The sequence below is a fragment of the Panthera tigris genome, chromosome A2 (genome assembly GCF_018350195.1).
Source record: "Panthera tigris isolate Pti1 chromosome A2, P.tigris_Pti1_mat1.1, whole genome shotgun sequence".
NCBI lineage: Eukaryota > Metazoa > Chordata > Mammalia > Carnivora > Felidae > Panthera > Panthera tigris.
Window position 1 is genome coordinate 18046128 of NC_056661.1, and position 15225 is coordinate 18061352.

The window sequence follows — 15225 nt, forward strand, 5'->3', positions numbered from 1 at the left end:
GAACTTAGCCACCAGGTGCCCCAGAAAATAGGCTTTTTGGCAGAAATGGAAAAACTGATCACAAAATTCATATTGAATTGCCAGGAGCCTCAAAAACCTAAAATAATCTTTTTTTTTTTTTTTTTAAGTAGGTTCCCACCCACCATGGAGCCCAACATGAGACTTTAACTCACAACTCGGAGACCAACACCTGAGCTAACATCAAGAGTTGGCACCAACTGAGCCACCCAGGTGCTCCCCCAAAACACTTTTACTTATTATTATTTTTTAATGTTTATTTATTTTTTGAGAGAAAGAGGGAGACAGAGCATGAGCAGGGGAGGGTCAGAGAGAGAGGGAGACACAGAATCTGAAGCAGGCTCCAGGCTCTGAGCTGTCAGCACAGAGCCTGACATGGGACTTGAACTCACAGACCATGAGATCATGACATGAGCCAAAGTCGGATTTAGCTTAACCAACTGAGCCACCCAGAAGCCTCGTCAAAAACAACCTTTAAAAAGAAAAACAAAATAGTGGTGTTGGTTGCACAAAATAATGAATGTATTCAATGCCCCTGAATTTTATACTTTAAAATGGTAAAATAATAAATTTTATGTATAGTCTATCACAATAAAAAAAGTCATTATGACAACACAGTAGAGAAATTTTTAAATGCCTATAACCTTTTCTATTAAAAATAAAGAATAAGACAAGAAAGGGGTGCCTAGGTGGCTCAGTCAGTTAGGTGTCCGACTTCGGCTGAGGTCATGATCTCATGGTTTGTGAGTTTGGGCCCCTCATCAGGCTCTGTGCTTACAGTTCAGAGCCTGGAGTGTGCTTTGGATTCCGTGTTGCCCCTCTCTCTGTCCCTGTGCCCTCCCCCCACCCCCACCTCCTACCCTCCACCACCCCCACACCCCCGCTCAAAAAAAAAAAAGCATAAATAGGTATGTGTATGAGCAGAAAAGTTTTGATTTTGAAGATCCAGGTTCAAGGCAGTAAAAATGCTCAGGAAAAGAATTGTTCACTGAGGCAAAAAAGTTAAACTAAATTCTGGAGATCATAAGCCATCATTTAAAGGGCAGAGAGGCCAAGTGGTGGACGGAGAGCCGGGTGAATGAAGACACAGCTGCCAAGAGGAAGAGAATTTCAAGAGAAGGTGGTTCAACAGTGTCAAAATCTTGCTGAGAGATCCAGATATGTGAACTGCGGGAATATTATTATTAAGCAATTCCAAAAAAGTTCTGCTAATGTTGTTTGGACCAACTCCTATGTTATGTGGTCTATGCTGTACAGTAAAAATGCTGGGAAAAATCCTAAAAAATCCACTAAAAAAACTACTAGAACTAGTAAACAAGCCCAGCAAGGTTGCAAGAAACAAGGTCACTATTTTTAAAAATTAACTATTTGTACACACTTGCAATGAGCAATGTGAAAATGAAATTTAGAAAACAATTCCATTTACAATAACATCAAAAGGAATGAATTACTTAGGAATAAATTTAACAAAAGAAGTGCAAAACCTATACTCTGAAAACTACAAAATATTGTTATCTTTAAAAATTAAAGAGGGTCTAAACAAATGGAAAGACATCCCATATTCATAGATTTAGATGACCTAATAATGTTAAGATGGCAATACTTTCCAAATTAATCTACAAATTCAATGCAATCTCTATCAAAATCCCAGTTGCTTTCCTTACAGAAATTGACAGGCTAATTCTAAAATTCATATAGAAATTCAAGGAACTACAAAAGCCAAAACAATCTTGAAAAAGAGCAGAGTTGGAGAACTAACACTTGCTGATTCCAAAATTACTACAAATCTTACTAATCAAGACAGTGTAGTAGTGGGATATGACAGATACACAGATCAGTAGAACAGAATGGAGTTAGAAACAATGACATACCACAGTCAATTGACTTTCAACAAAAGTACCAAGACAATTAAATGGGGGAAAAAACCATCTTTTAATGAATTGTGTTGGAACACCTGGATAACCACATGCAAAAGAATGAAGTACCTGACACTGTCCACAAAAAATTACTCAAAATGTACCAATACCTAAATGCAAGAGCTAAAACTATAAAACTCTTAAAAGAAAACAGAGGTTAATTTTCATGATCTTGCTTTTGGTCATGGTTTCTTAAATATGACACCTAAATCACAAACAAAAAAGAAAATGATACATTAGACTTCATCAAAATAAAAAACTTTTCTGCTTCAAAACAATATCAAAAATTGAAAAAACAACTCACTAAATGAGAGAAAATATTTGTAAGTCGTACATCTGATAAAGGACTTGTTTACAATACATAAAGACCTCTCACGACTCAAAAATTAAAAAAACAACCCAATTAAAAAATGGACAAAGGACCTGAATAGACATTTCTCAAAAAAAAGATACACAAATGACCAAGAACCATTTGAAAAGATGCTCAACATCACTTAAGGAACTGCAAAGCAAAACTACAATGAGGTACTACTTTCCATCCATGTGGATGGCTGTTATAAAGAAGACTGTAGGGGCACCTGGGTGGCTCAGTCAGTTAGGCCTGACTTCGGCTCAGGTCATGATCTCACAGTTCATGGGTTCGAGCCCCATGTCGGGCTCCGTGCAGACAGCTCAGAGCCTGAAGCCTGCTTTGGATTCTGTGTCTCCCTCTCTCTCTGACCCTCCCCTGCTCACACTCTGTCTCTGAAAAGTAAATAAACACACAAAAAAATTTTTTTAATTATAAAGAAGACTATAAGTGTTAACAAGGACATGAAGGAATTAGAACCCTTAATACACTGCTGGTTAGAATGTAAAATGGTGCAGCCACTTTGGAAAACACTCTGGCAGTTCTTCAAAAGGTTAAACAAAGAGTTACCGTATGATCAAACAATTCTACTCCAAGGTATACATATCAAAGAGAAAAACATGCGTCCACACGAAAACTTGTACACATGAAATATTCATAGCAACATTATTCATAAAAGCTAAAAAGTGAAAACAACCTAAATGCCCATCAACTGATGGATAAAATAATGTGGTATATCCATACAATAGAATATTCAGTAATAAAAAGGAGTGACACATTAATTTATGCAACAACACTGATGAACTTTAAAAACATTATGCCATGTGAAAGAAGTCTTAGAACAGTTTTTGTCACCGCAAAAAGAACCCCATACCCTTTAGCCATCAACTGCCAACACCTCCATTCCCCTCTCATCTGCTTTCTGTCTCTCTAGATTTGCCTATCCTGGACATTTCATATTAATGGCAAAAGACCATATACTGCATGATTCCATTAATATGAAGTGTCCAGGATAGGCAAATCTATAGAGACAGAAAGCAGATGAGAGGGGAATGGAGGTGTTGGCAGTTGATGGCTAAAGGGTATGGGGTTCTTTTTGCGGTGACAAAAACTGTTCTAAAACTAACTGTGGTGATGGCTGCACATATCTCTGAATATAATAAAACCACTGAACTATACACTTTAAATGGGTGAATTATATAGTATGTGAATTATATTCCACAAAGCTGTTACCAAATATATATATAACACATAAATATACTACTAATATGATATGATATGATATAATACAATATAATATTAATATGTGTGTGTGTGTGTGTGTGTGTGTGTATATATATATATATATATATATATATATATATATATATATATATGCTGGGAGACCCACAGGTGTATGTTTTATGATAATTATAGAAGTGAATCAAGTCTGGATACCAATTATTGTCCTCATGAGGATGCAGTTACAGAAACATATTAATAAATCTAAACTCTTGGGGCGCCTGGCGGGCTCAGTCGATTAAACATCCAACTCTTGGTTTCTGTTCAGGTCATGATCTCACAGTTTTGTGGGTTCAGGCCCCACATCAGGCTCTGCGCTGGTAGCACTGGAGCCTGCTTGGGATTCTCTCTTCTTCTTTCTCTGCCCCTCCCCCAGGCACGCTCACGCATGCGCTTGCTCTCTCTCTCTCTCTCTCAAAATAAATAAATTTTAAAAAAATTAAAAAATAAATCCGAACTCTTCAGGTTTTCCCAAGAGTTAAATATTCATTATAATACTTCATACTTAATGTGCTATTTGATATCAAAACTGTTATTAAAAGAGTGTTTCAAATAGCACATAATTTTATAAACTGAATTGGTGGTTAGCCATACTAAACAAAATCTCTTTGTTATATACATATCTAACACTACATATCCTATTTCTTATTTTAAGTATTATAGGCTTATTGCCCTAATGTTCCTAATCACTGGATATGTATTTCTTTTCTTGTCTTTTTAAAAATTGTGGCAGGGGTGCCTGGGTGGCTCAGTCGGTTAAGCATCTGGCTCTTGATTTTGGCTCAAGTCATGAGCTCACAGTTGGTGAGACAGAGCCCCAAGTAGGGCTCTGCACTGACAGTGCGGAGCCTGCTCAGGATTCTCTCTCTCCCTCTCTCTCTCTGCCCCTCCCCTGCTAGCTCACTCTCTCTCAAAATAAACATTTAAAAAACTGTGGTAAAATATACATAGCATAAAATTTACCATTTTACACATTTAAGTGCACAACTCACAGCATTAAGTAGATTCACAGTGTTGTGCAACCATCACCCCTATCCAATTTCAGAACTTTATCATCCTGAACAGAAACTCAACACCCATTAAACAATAACACCCCATTACCAGCAACCTCCAGCTGCCAGTTAACCTGTATTCTACTTTATATCTCTCTGAATTTACCTATTTTAGGTACCTCATATAAGTGGAATCATAAAATATTTGTCTTTTGTGTCTTGCATATTGCAGTAGCATAATGTTTCCAAGGTTCATCCATGTTGTAGCATGTATCAGAATTTCATTCTTATTAAAGGATGAATAGTATTTCATTGTATGTATATACCACAATTTACTTATCCATTCATCTTCTAATAGGACAGGGGTTGTTTCTACCTTTTGGATATTGTGAATAATGCTGCAGTGAACACTGGCTGTAACTATATGTTTGGCTCCCTGCTTTCAATTTCCTGGGATATATACAGAGCAGTGAAATTGCTCGATCATATGGTAATTCTATGTTTAACTTTTTGCGGAACCACCAAACTGTTTTCCACAACACCCAGACCATTTTACATTCCCACCAGTAATGAACAAGGGCTCCCACTTCTCTACATTCTCATCAACACTTGCTATTTTTTTTCATAATACCCATCCTCATGGGTGTGAAGTGGTATCTCATTGTGTGCAATGTATTTTTAGTCTATTATCTGTAAATAAAAGTTCACCTTGTGTTGATTTCTATAATTATACGTAGCACAGCCACTTTAGAAATATAAATAACAAATGTTTACATGTTAGTAAAATAAAGCACAGAGTTACAAAGATTTAAGTCAACTCAATTTTTAAAAAGATATCAAAGATGACAAAGATAACACAAAACTTGTAAACTTTCACTCATCTGGGACTAATTTCTAAAATACTAACGTGTATACATAAAAATTTCACAAAGCAGGTTACAGCTTTGTGATTTATAGATATGTCAATGAAACAAACATAGCAGACACTCCTGAAATAAAACTTTTAAAGACACATTTATCCCTGGGAGATCACTGTCACTGTCCCCATTTTAAAGTGAATCTGAAATCAAACAGGTCTGACCACTTCTCTTAGACCACAAAGCAAATCTGTGCAGGAGATTTGGAAAATAACAACTTGATTTCAAGACTTTAGGCAAAAACCTCATAATTTAATATGCAATGTCAAAGAAACACAGAAGAACCATTTCTACTCTTAATGGTGAATAAACTATGGGAAGTTGTCCACAACACTGAAGCTTACGACCTCCAACAGCAATGACCGATAATTAACTCCTTGTTAGTGTGACCTGAATGTGGATTCAACTCAGAACTAGTTTTGTTTTGTTTTTTTCCAGTGTGCTCTAATAACACTAAAGTCTCTAACTCGGTCTCTGTTTTCATTGTTTTGTTAAATTTTGGCGGTTCAAAACTAGGATTATTCTACTGTTAAACTGACCAAGCTTAGGTTAAAGCAACCACGGAACACGGAATTGCTTTTTGACAGCCTTGCTTAAACCAGATATAGAAAAGAGTTGTCTTTTTTCCTACACCCTATATGCTAAACAAGATAATTATCGTTTACCCTCACCAAATGTGATCCAATCGTTTTAGTCAAGTTTAAATATATACTACATATATTTTAATAAATATTTTCAGAAATTTTAAGAAATACTAAGAATATTTTAAGAAATGCATGTCCAGTTATGCAGAGGCGAAATGACCCGACTGGTATTTGCTTGAAAATATTTCAGCAAAGAAAAAAAAAAAGTAGAAATGAAACATTTGTGACAGATATTTAAACTGTTGAATGTGGATAGTGGCATACAGGGGTTCATTTCACCCTTTGTCTACTTTTGTCTATGCTTAGTTTTCACCATAACTTTTCACAAAACGAATGATTTCCAAAGTTACCATCCCGGTTATTGAACACGAGCGAGTCGGTGGATGTGAGCGTCCTTGTCTTCGGCACGAAACCGGGCGAAGTGTCCCCCAGTAGAGGCGAGGCCGACGTGAGCTCCGCGCCACCACGCGGGCCGAAGGCGCGCACATTTGCTCCGAGGCTGAATCTGACAACTCACTCGGTGCGCTCGGGGCTCAGAGGACCGTGGAGCGCAGCTGGGAAGTGGAGCACGCGGGGCTCACGCCCGCGGCTCGGGAAACCCGGGCAAACTCTGCTGGAGAGCTCCAAGGTCCCGGCCCAGTGTGCTCGGCCCCCGCGGCCCCTCTAGATCGCTAGAGACCCCTGCACCGCCCCCTCCGTCCCCCCACCGCGAACGTCGGCCCAGCCCGCCGCCTACCATCCAAGTCCTCGTCGTCCTCCGACTCGCTCTCCGCCTTCGCGTCGGTGACCAGGCCAGGGCCGGGCTCTAGAGCCTGGGAGCCGGAAGGAGGGGCAGCGGGCGGGCTGGCGGCTTGCAAGCGGGCCTCGCGCAGGCGGGTGAAGTAGTCCACCGCGAAGTCGACGAGGTCGGGCGGCTGCTGCCGCAGCACCTCCACCGTGTAGCCCTGCAGCAGCTCCGTGAGCCCCGGCGGGATCTGGATGTGGCTCATGCCGGCGGCGGCCGCGAGGACAGGCGGGTCCGGGCCGCCGGCGGCCACTAGCTCCGCGCTCCCTCACGCCGGCCTCTCGCCTGGTGCCCGCAAGGTCTCCTCCCGCGCGACCCGGCTCCGGCCTTCCTCGCGCCGCGCCGCCCTTCTGCCGGGTGTGCGTCTCCAGGCCGCACGACCCTACGCTACTACGGCTGGCCTGGCGCCGCCGCCGCTGTCACTGGGCAGCCGCCGCCGCCTCAGGGACCGACAGGCGGGCAGGCGGGCAGGCGGGACGGGCGGGGCAGGAGCCCGGGTTGTGACGCACGCGGCCGCGGGCGTGCGCGCCCCCGCCGCCCGCCGGCCCTCAGTGCGCGTGCGCCGCTGGGCAGCCCGCTGGCTCAGAGCCGTCCGAGGTCGAGATCGAGTCGCGGTAATGAGTGGTCTACCCGCCAAAGGGAGTCGTCAGTGCTTTTCACCTAGTCCCTAAGACCTTTCATGTATTGTTTCAACACTCGCTAAGAGCCTCCTGTTTGCCAACACCTGGTAGGCTCCACGGACACAGCCTACAGCCAGATAGCCAGACGCAGGCACATACATTAAAACCTCAGTGTGGTTCCAGTTGTGGTGGAGAGCAAGAGGGCCCACTTTAGGAGGTGACATTCAAGCTGACTCGGAGGCCTGGTAAAAAGTTAGGACCACCCTGGTCACTGGGTGGAATGGTGGCATGACCACAAGACCCTCGGAAGTCTGGCAAGAGATCTGCAAAATGTCAAACGGCGAAGGCCTTGTAGAGGCCCAGTAGGAGTTTCAGTGATAGGAGTAGGAGTTTCAGTGATACAGTAATTTGGGAGCCACAGGCAGAGAAATAAGCCTGGAAGAGTCACTAAGACAAACTTGGAGAAACTGGAATAAGGCCCAGGGCAGGAACAACCTCTATGCCTGTTCCTCCTCTTGAGCATTCCCACCAGGATTCCCAGGACTAGGCCTGCGCACCTCTTCTCTTCCCACACTCCACCCTGGACTCACACTGATGGTGTTGAGCAGACCACAAGGCACTGTTATCCTTTGCCCCTAGGGAGGGGGCATAGGTGAATTGGAGAGGCTAGGCTATTTCCCAAGTTGCCCCCTTCACCCACACGAGATTGGAAGGGAATAGAAAAAAGTGACTGCCCTGGGTCACAATGCTGACAAAAGGCTGGGTAGGCATAGGACAGAGTCCTGCCTCTCGTTGCTGGGCCCAGCCAGAAAGTGACAAGCTGTAGGCTTGGGAACCTCAAAGGCATTTAGGATGGTTAAGCTCCACCTGGTAATTACCTAGTATTAATTAAAATCAGCACTAAGACCTCTCATATTGGCTTGGCACACACCCAGGAGCTCAGTGCTGCTGGGAACTGAGCTTCTGGAAATAAGAGCAACCGATCCCCACTGGTACAGAAGCCACCCACGCTCTAGGCCAGGTAGGCCTGTGATTCCAAACAGCAGTGTCTCCCTGGTCATGTTCCTGGACCCCTAGAAAGAGTCTTGGGCCCTCTACTTTGTGAGAGGAGGGATAGTATCCAACTTGTTTCCTGCTGGTCCTTACTGCACACTCTTTAGAGAAGATTTACTGAATGAATGAATGAATGAATGAATGGTTTCCACACACCAAGCAAAGCCAGTGAAACTGTTCTCCTGACCCGTCTCAGAACTAGGATACTTTTCTTCAAAGCTGTGTTTCTGATCTCAGCATATGAACACTGCACTAAGGATAGGCAGTAAGAAGCTAAAGGGGCAGGGTTCCCCAACTCTTCTCTGCTCTTGAGTAAACCGACCCTTCCAAGTTTTCCAGGAGTCAGAACATACCCAGAAAGCCTGGGTGTGACTCCCACTGCACCACCACGCCTGAGGATCTGCCTGCTTCAAACAATCCTACAACCAACCCTTTGGAAAGGCGAATTCATAACTCCACTCCCTAGTTTGCTCATTCTTCAGGTTTTATATGTTTTACAGGGGGACAGGTGCCTGTACAGTTAGGACTCTGACCTCAATTACAAAATAAGATAGAGGAAGGCTACTCCAGGGCTGATGACAGAGCTGGGTGTGGGTAGGCTCTCCCAGTCACACCAAGGAACTTCCATCAGCCTCTGCCAGGAGCAGGTCGGTTTGCTCTCAGATGCACCAAAGCTTCACCATCTATCCAGCAAACGGGACATTCAAAGGGCATCTTTGGAACTGGAAGGAATGACAGCAACAGAAAGCAGGAAACCCATAGCTGTTCCAAACCAGCCTGAGAGAGAGGAAGGACAGCCAGCCAGCCTCGAGGCCCTACTTGGCTCCCCTCCCCTAACACCTGGTCCAAGAGCAGAGATCCATCCCCGCACCTTCCAAGAAGCCCTTCTGTAGTAAGTGGAGTCTCAAGGGCCTTCATGAATGCCTAGCTGAGCTGGCCAAAGAAGGGTACCCTAGAGAAAGAATACTAGGGCCCTGAATCCCACATCTTCTACCCTTACCCTCCTAGGACTGCCTTTGTTCAAGCCTGTCCAGCTGCACCATTGGACGTTACTGTGGCAACCAGACCCACAGGCAGCCAGTAACCGGGAAACAGCTGCCAACCGTGTGATGGTGGGTGAAAAGACCAAAAACAGAGACTCTCAAGAGCAAGAGAAATACAGAGACTGTGGTAGAGAAGAGGAGTTCCCAGAGCACTGACATGACAGGCACTCAGCTCCAAGCCAGTCCTAGGAGTCACTACCCAGCAGGCAGTCAAATCTTGCAGACTGCCACACCACCAACCACAGGCAGACATGAACACAATGGGGCCAATTATCAGAGATTTTACAACTATGGATACACAGTAATACAGGTGGGGTACATGGTTAGCCCCATAGTAGTGGGTCTGGTGAAAATGAACATGGGTAGGGCACCAACTATTACGTCCAACAAAACAGTGGATTTCATGTAATCTTGATTGAACTCACAACCGTGTGATCAAGACCCGAGCTGAGATCAAGAGTCAGATGCTTAACCAACTGAGCCACCCAGGTGCCCTGATAGGTTTGTTATTTTAAAGTTTGGTTGGTTTTTTTTTTTTTTTCTCTTTCCAGGAAGAAGGGATACACCCAAACTCTCCCAGACTCCTCTGGAAGGCTGCTCTTGGCTCAGACCTCCCAGCTTATACTCCTCTGCCCTCTGATACCTTCTGCCCACTGGGGGTGGGGGAGGAGACTCAGCCCCAGCAACAACACCTCCCTCTTCTCTGCCCAAAGGGGATCTCTAAGCCACTCCACTCCCCTACTTGTCTCCAGGGACCCATTGGTCACCTGATCACCTCTGCACACCAGCCCCACTGGTCCAGTCAGTCATACCAGCTCATTTAGTATCTACCACCATCAGTTTCTATTTTGCCTTAAAAGTGTTTATGATCCTTGTTGACAGGAATAATTGGGGAAATAAGTTATGTTTTCTCTGTCATCACCCAAGCTGTCCTTCAGCCTCTATAATGCCTCCCTCATGGGGCCACTGCCTTTGGTCCAGAAAGTCTGGTCTATTTTAACAAGCATCCATGCCCCAGGAAGCAGTTAAATCCCAAGGCACGTGTTTCTGCACCTGTGAGCCACCCCCTCCCAGGACACTGTGTCCCCAGAAAGTGTCAGTCTCTGTAGTGGACCTTGGATCTGCCTCAGAGACCCGTCAGGGCAAGGACTGAACCTGGAAAGCAAGGGAGAGCCTGGCTGGAGAGTCACAGGCCTACATGCTCACCAGAGCAGAGAAAGCAGAAAAGAGAGCCCTCAGGGAACATCTGGCCCTGGGGCTTTCCCAGTGCCTGTAGGGTCTGTGTGCTATCTGTGGCCTGACTCACAGGTCAGATGCCTGGGCTTTGACCCTGTGGCACAGACAGGCCCCCTGGAGCTTGGGTCAAGCAGCCCCAGGACAGCCTCTGATAGCATCACAAGCCTTTCTTCAGGCCTGTGGATACCCAGACCTCACTCTATTACCTGTCCTCTATTATCAATTTGCCAATGATCTTGACAGATCAGTTTATCCTGTCTGAGCCATAGCTTCCACATCTGAAAGTGGGGGTAAAAATTCTTGCCCACTAAACATTGAGTTACATGGGGATAAAGAAAGAAGACCAAACCAATGAAAAGGTTAGAAAGGGCATAGGGGGTTCCAGACTCAAAAGAACTGTAGGGAAAGAATTATGTGTTGAGATAGTATGACCTTACAGCAGAAATGGCATTACTGTTGCTTTTTTTTTTTTTTTTTTTGAGAGAGAGAGAGAGAGCACACAAGTGGGGGAGAGAGGCAGAGAGAGAGAAACTTAAGCAGGCTCTATGCTCAGGGCAGAGCCCAATACGGTGCTCGATCCCACAGCCCTGGGATCAAGAGTTGGACATTCAACCGACTGAGCCACCCAGATGCCCCACTAGTGTTGCTTCTAATAGGCTTGTTGCAACATCCCACCATCTGCCTCTCACCTTTGACCCACTTATACTCGCTTTGTGCCTGGGTGAGGCCATTATCACCAGTTGGTTGTTTTAACACTTGCGTCTCACTTCTACCTTAAGACTGTGACAGTCAGAGAAATTGCTGAGGAGGGCCCCAACCTCTTCCCCCACCTATCCCCATCAGGGAGAGAAAAGATATATCAGGAACAGGTGGCATTTCAAAGTGCATCATAAAAAGGAAGTGCCAGTCAGGAGGGAGTTACTCACCATCTGTTCTGCTCCCTTCACAAATATGCCTCCTGGGGCTTCCCTATTTGACTTAACACCTACTGAACAACCAAAGGAGTAAAAGAATCTACCACCACTAACATCAAGGAACCAAAACATTCCATTTTAAAATGGAAGTTGTTTCAAAGGGCAAATTATCCAGAAGCACAGACTGTAAAAGTGATCCTGAGCCATGGGAATGACTGTCATTTGGCTGGAACGTAAATGCACTCACGTGGGCTTCCAGGCAAAGGCTGAGGTTGCAGCACTGTCTCAAGGACAGGGTGCTCCCGAGAAGAGCTTCAGGAAACACATATGTGGCCATCTCCAAACCAGTGAGAGATTGAAGACATGCTGCAGAATGAGGGGGCAGGTGTAACACTGAATTAATCTTCCCAAGCAGAGGGCACACAATTTTCATCTCTAAATGTTTTTTGTTTTGTTTTACTTGACCATAATTCCTATCTGGTCATCCAAAATATGTTCCCTGGAAGAAAGTGTCCTTCCTTAAACCCCCAAATCTTCAGCTTCCTGTCCAACTGGCCATATCCACTCCCAGATGGGGGTGGGTCCCTACCCCCTCACCCCTTTATGCAGAGTGATGGCTCTAAAGCCAAAGTCCAAGGATCTCTGTGCAACTGCAGTAAGGTGGGAAGTGCCAGCAGAACTGTAACTGTAACTGCCAGATGAGACAACGCCAGAGAAGCCCAGCTCCTGTAGCCTTGCCATCCACCAGACAAGGACAAACTAATTTGTCTCCTTCACCTCCTCTGGATGCACCTAGGCATCAATTTGTCTAATTAGCAAGGCCCATTTGGTGACATCAGATCACAGTGACCCCAATACCCATATGAAGAGTCAAGATTGATTTTGGCTTTTAGAACAATCAACTCTCTGTTAGCTCAGACAGCCATGTGGCTGAGGGCAGAGAGATAAAAGAATGAAGAGAAGGGCTGCAGGCTTGTACTGAGAACTGCGGGAACAATTAGCAATCAAGTCACCTGGTACCCCCACACCCTTCCCCATCAAGCAGCTGCTGTTGGGACATCAGGGAAGGCTGGGCTAGCCAAAACTTCTTCCTCTTTCTCCTGCTGAAGCCCCTGCCTGAAGCCACAAAGGACAGATACCAGATCCCTGACAGCCTCAGTCAAGGCTACAGGCTACCTGTTGAAATGACCCAAATCAAAAGAAAATTTCACACAATGCAAAAATTAGAAACAATATTTATTGTTTCCTGTTAAAAGAGGACGCTCTCATGAGAAAAGAGTGTGCAAAAATGGCCTTTTCTACACCCTAGGTTTTGTCATTTATCTCAGCAGGGCTCGGACTGTTGATTCCAAACCCTCCTCACTCTGTAGGAGGGAAAGCTCTCCATCTACTCCTGGGAAATTGGGCTACTTAAAGTTATGATTACCTGAATGCATTAAAAAAAAAAAAAATCAAACTGTTAACAGGCTATCTGCCCCTAGGCACATTTGTTCAGTCCACTTGGACAGAGAGATGTGGGCCTCAAGTCCACATCCTCACGTGCAGGCCAGGATTATATGATACCCTGGAAATCTGGTATGTGTTCCTTGGTAGGGATTGAAGAACCCCCCAGCTCCTGGTCAGCTGGTTGAAAACATGCATAGTGCCTCCAGTGAGACGCTGAGATTCCCTCTTTCTCGAGGAGTATTTTGGGTATAATAGGGCCTGTAGTCAACCAGTAGACAGCTCTCTGACCACAGGTCGTATCTGGTCTGAAAGCTACTTACTCCACCTCCAAATCCTCTTGAGATCCCTTAAACTGACAAGAGTAAATTCAAGTCTCAAAGTGGCAGACCAAGTTATACCAGGTAGAGGATGTCATTAAGGCAATGGTCTCAACAAGTCCATGCACACAGCTCTGATCCCACCATTCCCCTCCTTTTGCCCTTCAGGACTGACTAGTCCTGCCCACTGCTTCTTCCTCGGTGATAGCTTCCATCATCCAGAAGCCTCGAGCAGCCTTCAGCCTCACAAGTTGGGAGTGGCCCAGTTAAGGAACTTCATGGCAACTTCAAAGCCAAGGAAACAGGCCTGAGAAGGGGTTGGAAGGAAGAGAAAAACCAGCAGGCGTTGTGACTATCACAGAGACCACAGCTAACCCTGTCAGGACCAGAACTACTCCCTAACTTCATCAGGACCCTCCCTAACTTCATTCCTACCCCAGGTCAGGGAATCAAGCTGTGCTTTCTCATTCCTGAGAGGGGAAGAACATCCATGTCTCACAACTGCCCACTTCTGATGGCCAAGTCGGAAATCAAAGCCCCTCCCCTCAGAGAATCCCAAAGACAAACCCTCCTGAAGCTTCAGGAAAGGAAGCAAATAAGGAGGCTCTGGCTGAGGGTAGGATTTGGGGAAAACTGAGCTCCCAATCTAATCCTAGGAGCAAGCAAAAGTCAACCCACCTAGACTTTGGACACTACTCTAAGCTCCAAAGGGAAAGTACAGCCCCTGTCTGCCACTCACCGCGTTGGCTGGAAAGGCTCGGATCATCACTGCATTGAATCCCTTATACAAGGATGTGACTCCTTCATCCCGGATCAGCTCTCTCAGCACATCTCTGAAACCATTAGGATATTTTCCAGGAGGTGCTGTGGGTGAAATCCAACTGTTAAGGCTTTAGGAAGCTTCCTGACCTAACCATGATGACCCACGTGGGGACAATTTTGTAGTCAAGTCTTCCTGCAGGGTCACAGCATCAGGAAGAAGACACCTTACAGGTCATCTGGGACAAGTCCACAGACAACACAGTTCACTTTGGGAGAAACAGACACACTGTCTGGATTACTGATGCTAAGGGAGTGGAGAAGAATAAAGAATGAAATAATCCTCTGCTCATGTGAAGGCAGAAGAGTTGATTTGACTGCTTACCTCACTTATTTTGTGTTTTGGCCAACAGGAAGTGAGTCTAGGGTTCCTAGAACACAAATGACTATAAGGGAAAATGTTGATCAGACAGATGCTGGGTGCTGCTGTGGAGAGTGAGTATCTTCAGGGCCCTAAGAGCTCTGCACCCCAGGGGCAGCCAGTGCTGGGACCCACTCCACCCTCATCTACCCCACTACCCTCCACTAACCAGTCTGGAAGCGGGACTTGAGCACGTCCGGGGGGATTGCCACAGCCCAGTTGAAGATCCCAGCGATGCCCCCAGCCACCAGGATCCGAGGCACGCTGAGCTCACTGACACTGCAGAATACCAACCGCAGTCAGACAAAGGCTATGAGAGTGGCGTCTAGACCATCCCTCCTATGGCAGATGGGGCAGTTAGAGAGAGGGAGAAACTGGCCAGAGGGAGGAGGTCCAAGGCCAGGGCTCCTGTGACATGGCAGCTGCCACTCCTTGGAGGAAGTTTCATGAACTTGTTTTGTATACTTGCTCCAGTAGGTGAGGTACAGAGTTAGCGGTATTAGATGGGTCTCAGC

At 45.3% G+C, this 15225-nt stretch overlaps 2 protein-coding genes across 2 annotated transcripts in view; both read right to left on the reverse strand.

Moving 5' to 3' along the window:
• Positions 1 to 7361, reverse strand: part of PRKAR2A (protein kinase cAMP-dependent type II regulatory subunit alpha) — a 111926-nt gene extending 104565 nt beyond the window's left edge. The window contains exon 1 of the mRNA XM_042978874.1: positions 6854 to 7361. Within this exon, the coding sequence (XP_042834808.1) occupies positions 6854 to 7106 (253 nt within the window). The 5' untranslated portion in view covers positions 7107 to 7361. The remainder of the gene's footprint in view (positions 1 to 6853) is intronic.
• Positions 7362 to 12986: 5625 nt separating this feature from the next.
• The window catches only part of SLC25A20 (solute carrier family 25 member 20), a 29436-nt gene continuing 27197 nt past the window's right edge, over positions 12987 to 15225 (reverse strand). Inside the window, exons 7-9 of the mRNA XM_007088484.3 lie at positions 14880 to 14989; positions 14270 to 14394; positions 12987 to 13837 (exon numbers count right to left, since the gene is read on the reverse strand). Coding sequence (XP_007088546.1) covers positions 13775 to 13837; positions 14270 to 14394; positions 14880 to 14989 — 298 coding nt within the window. The 3' untranslated portion in view covers positions 12987 to 13774. The remainder of the gene's footprint in view (positions 13838 to 14269; positions 14395 to 14879; positions 14990 to 15225) is intronic.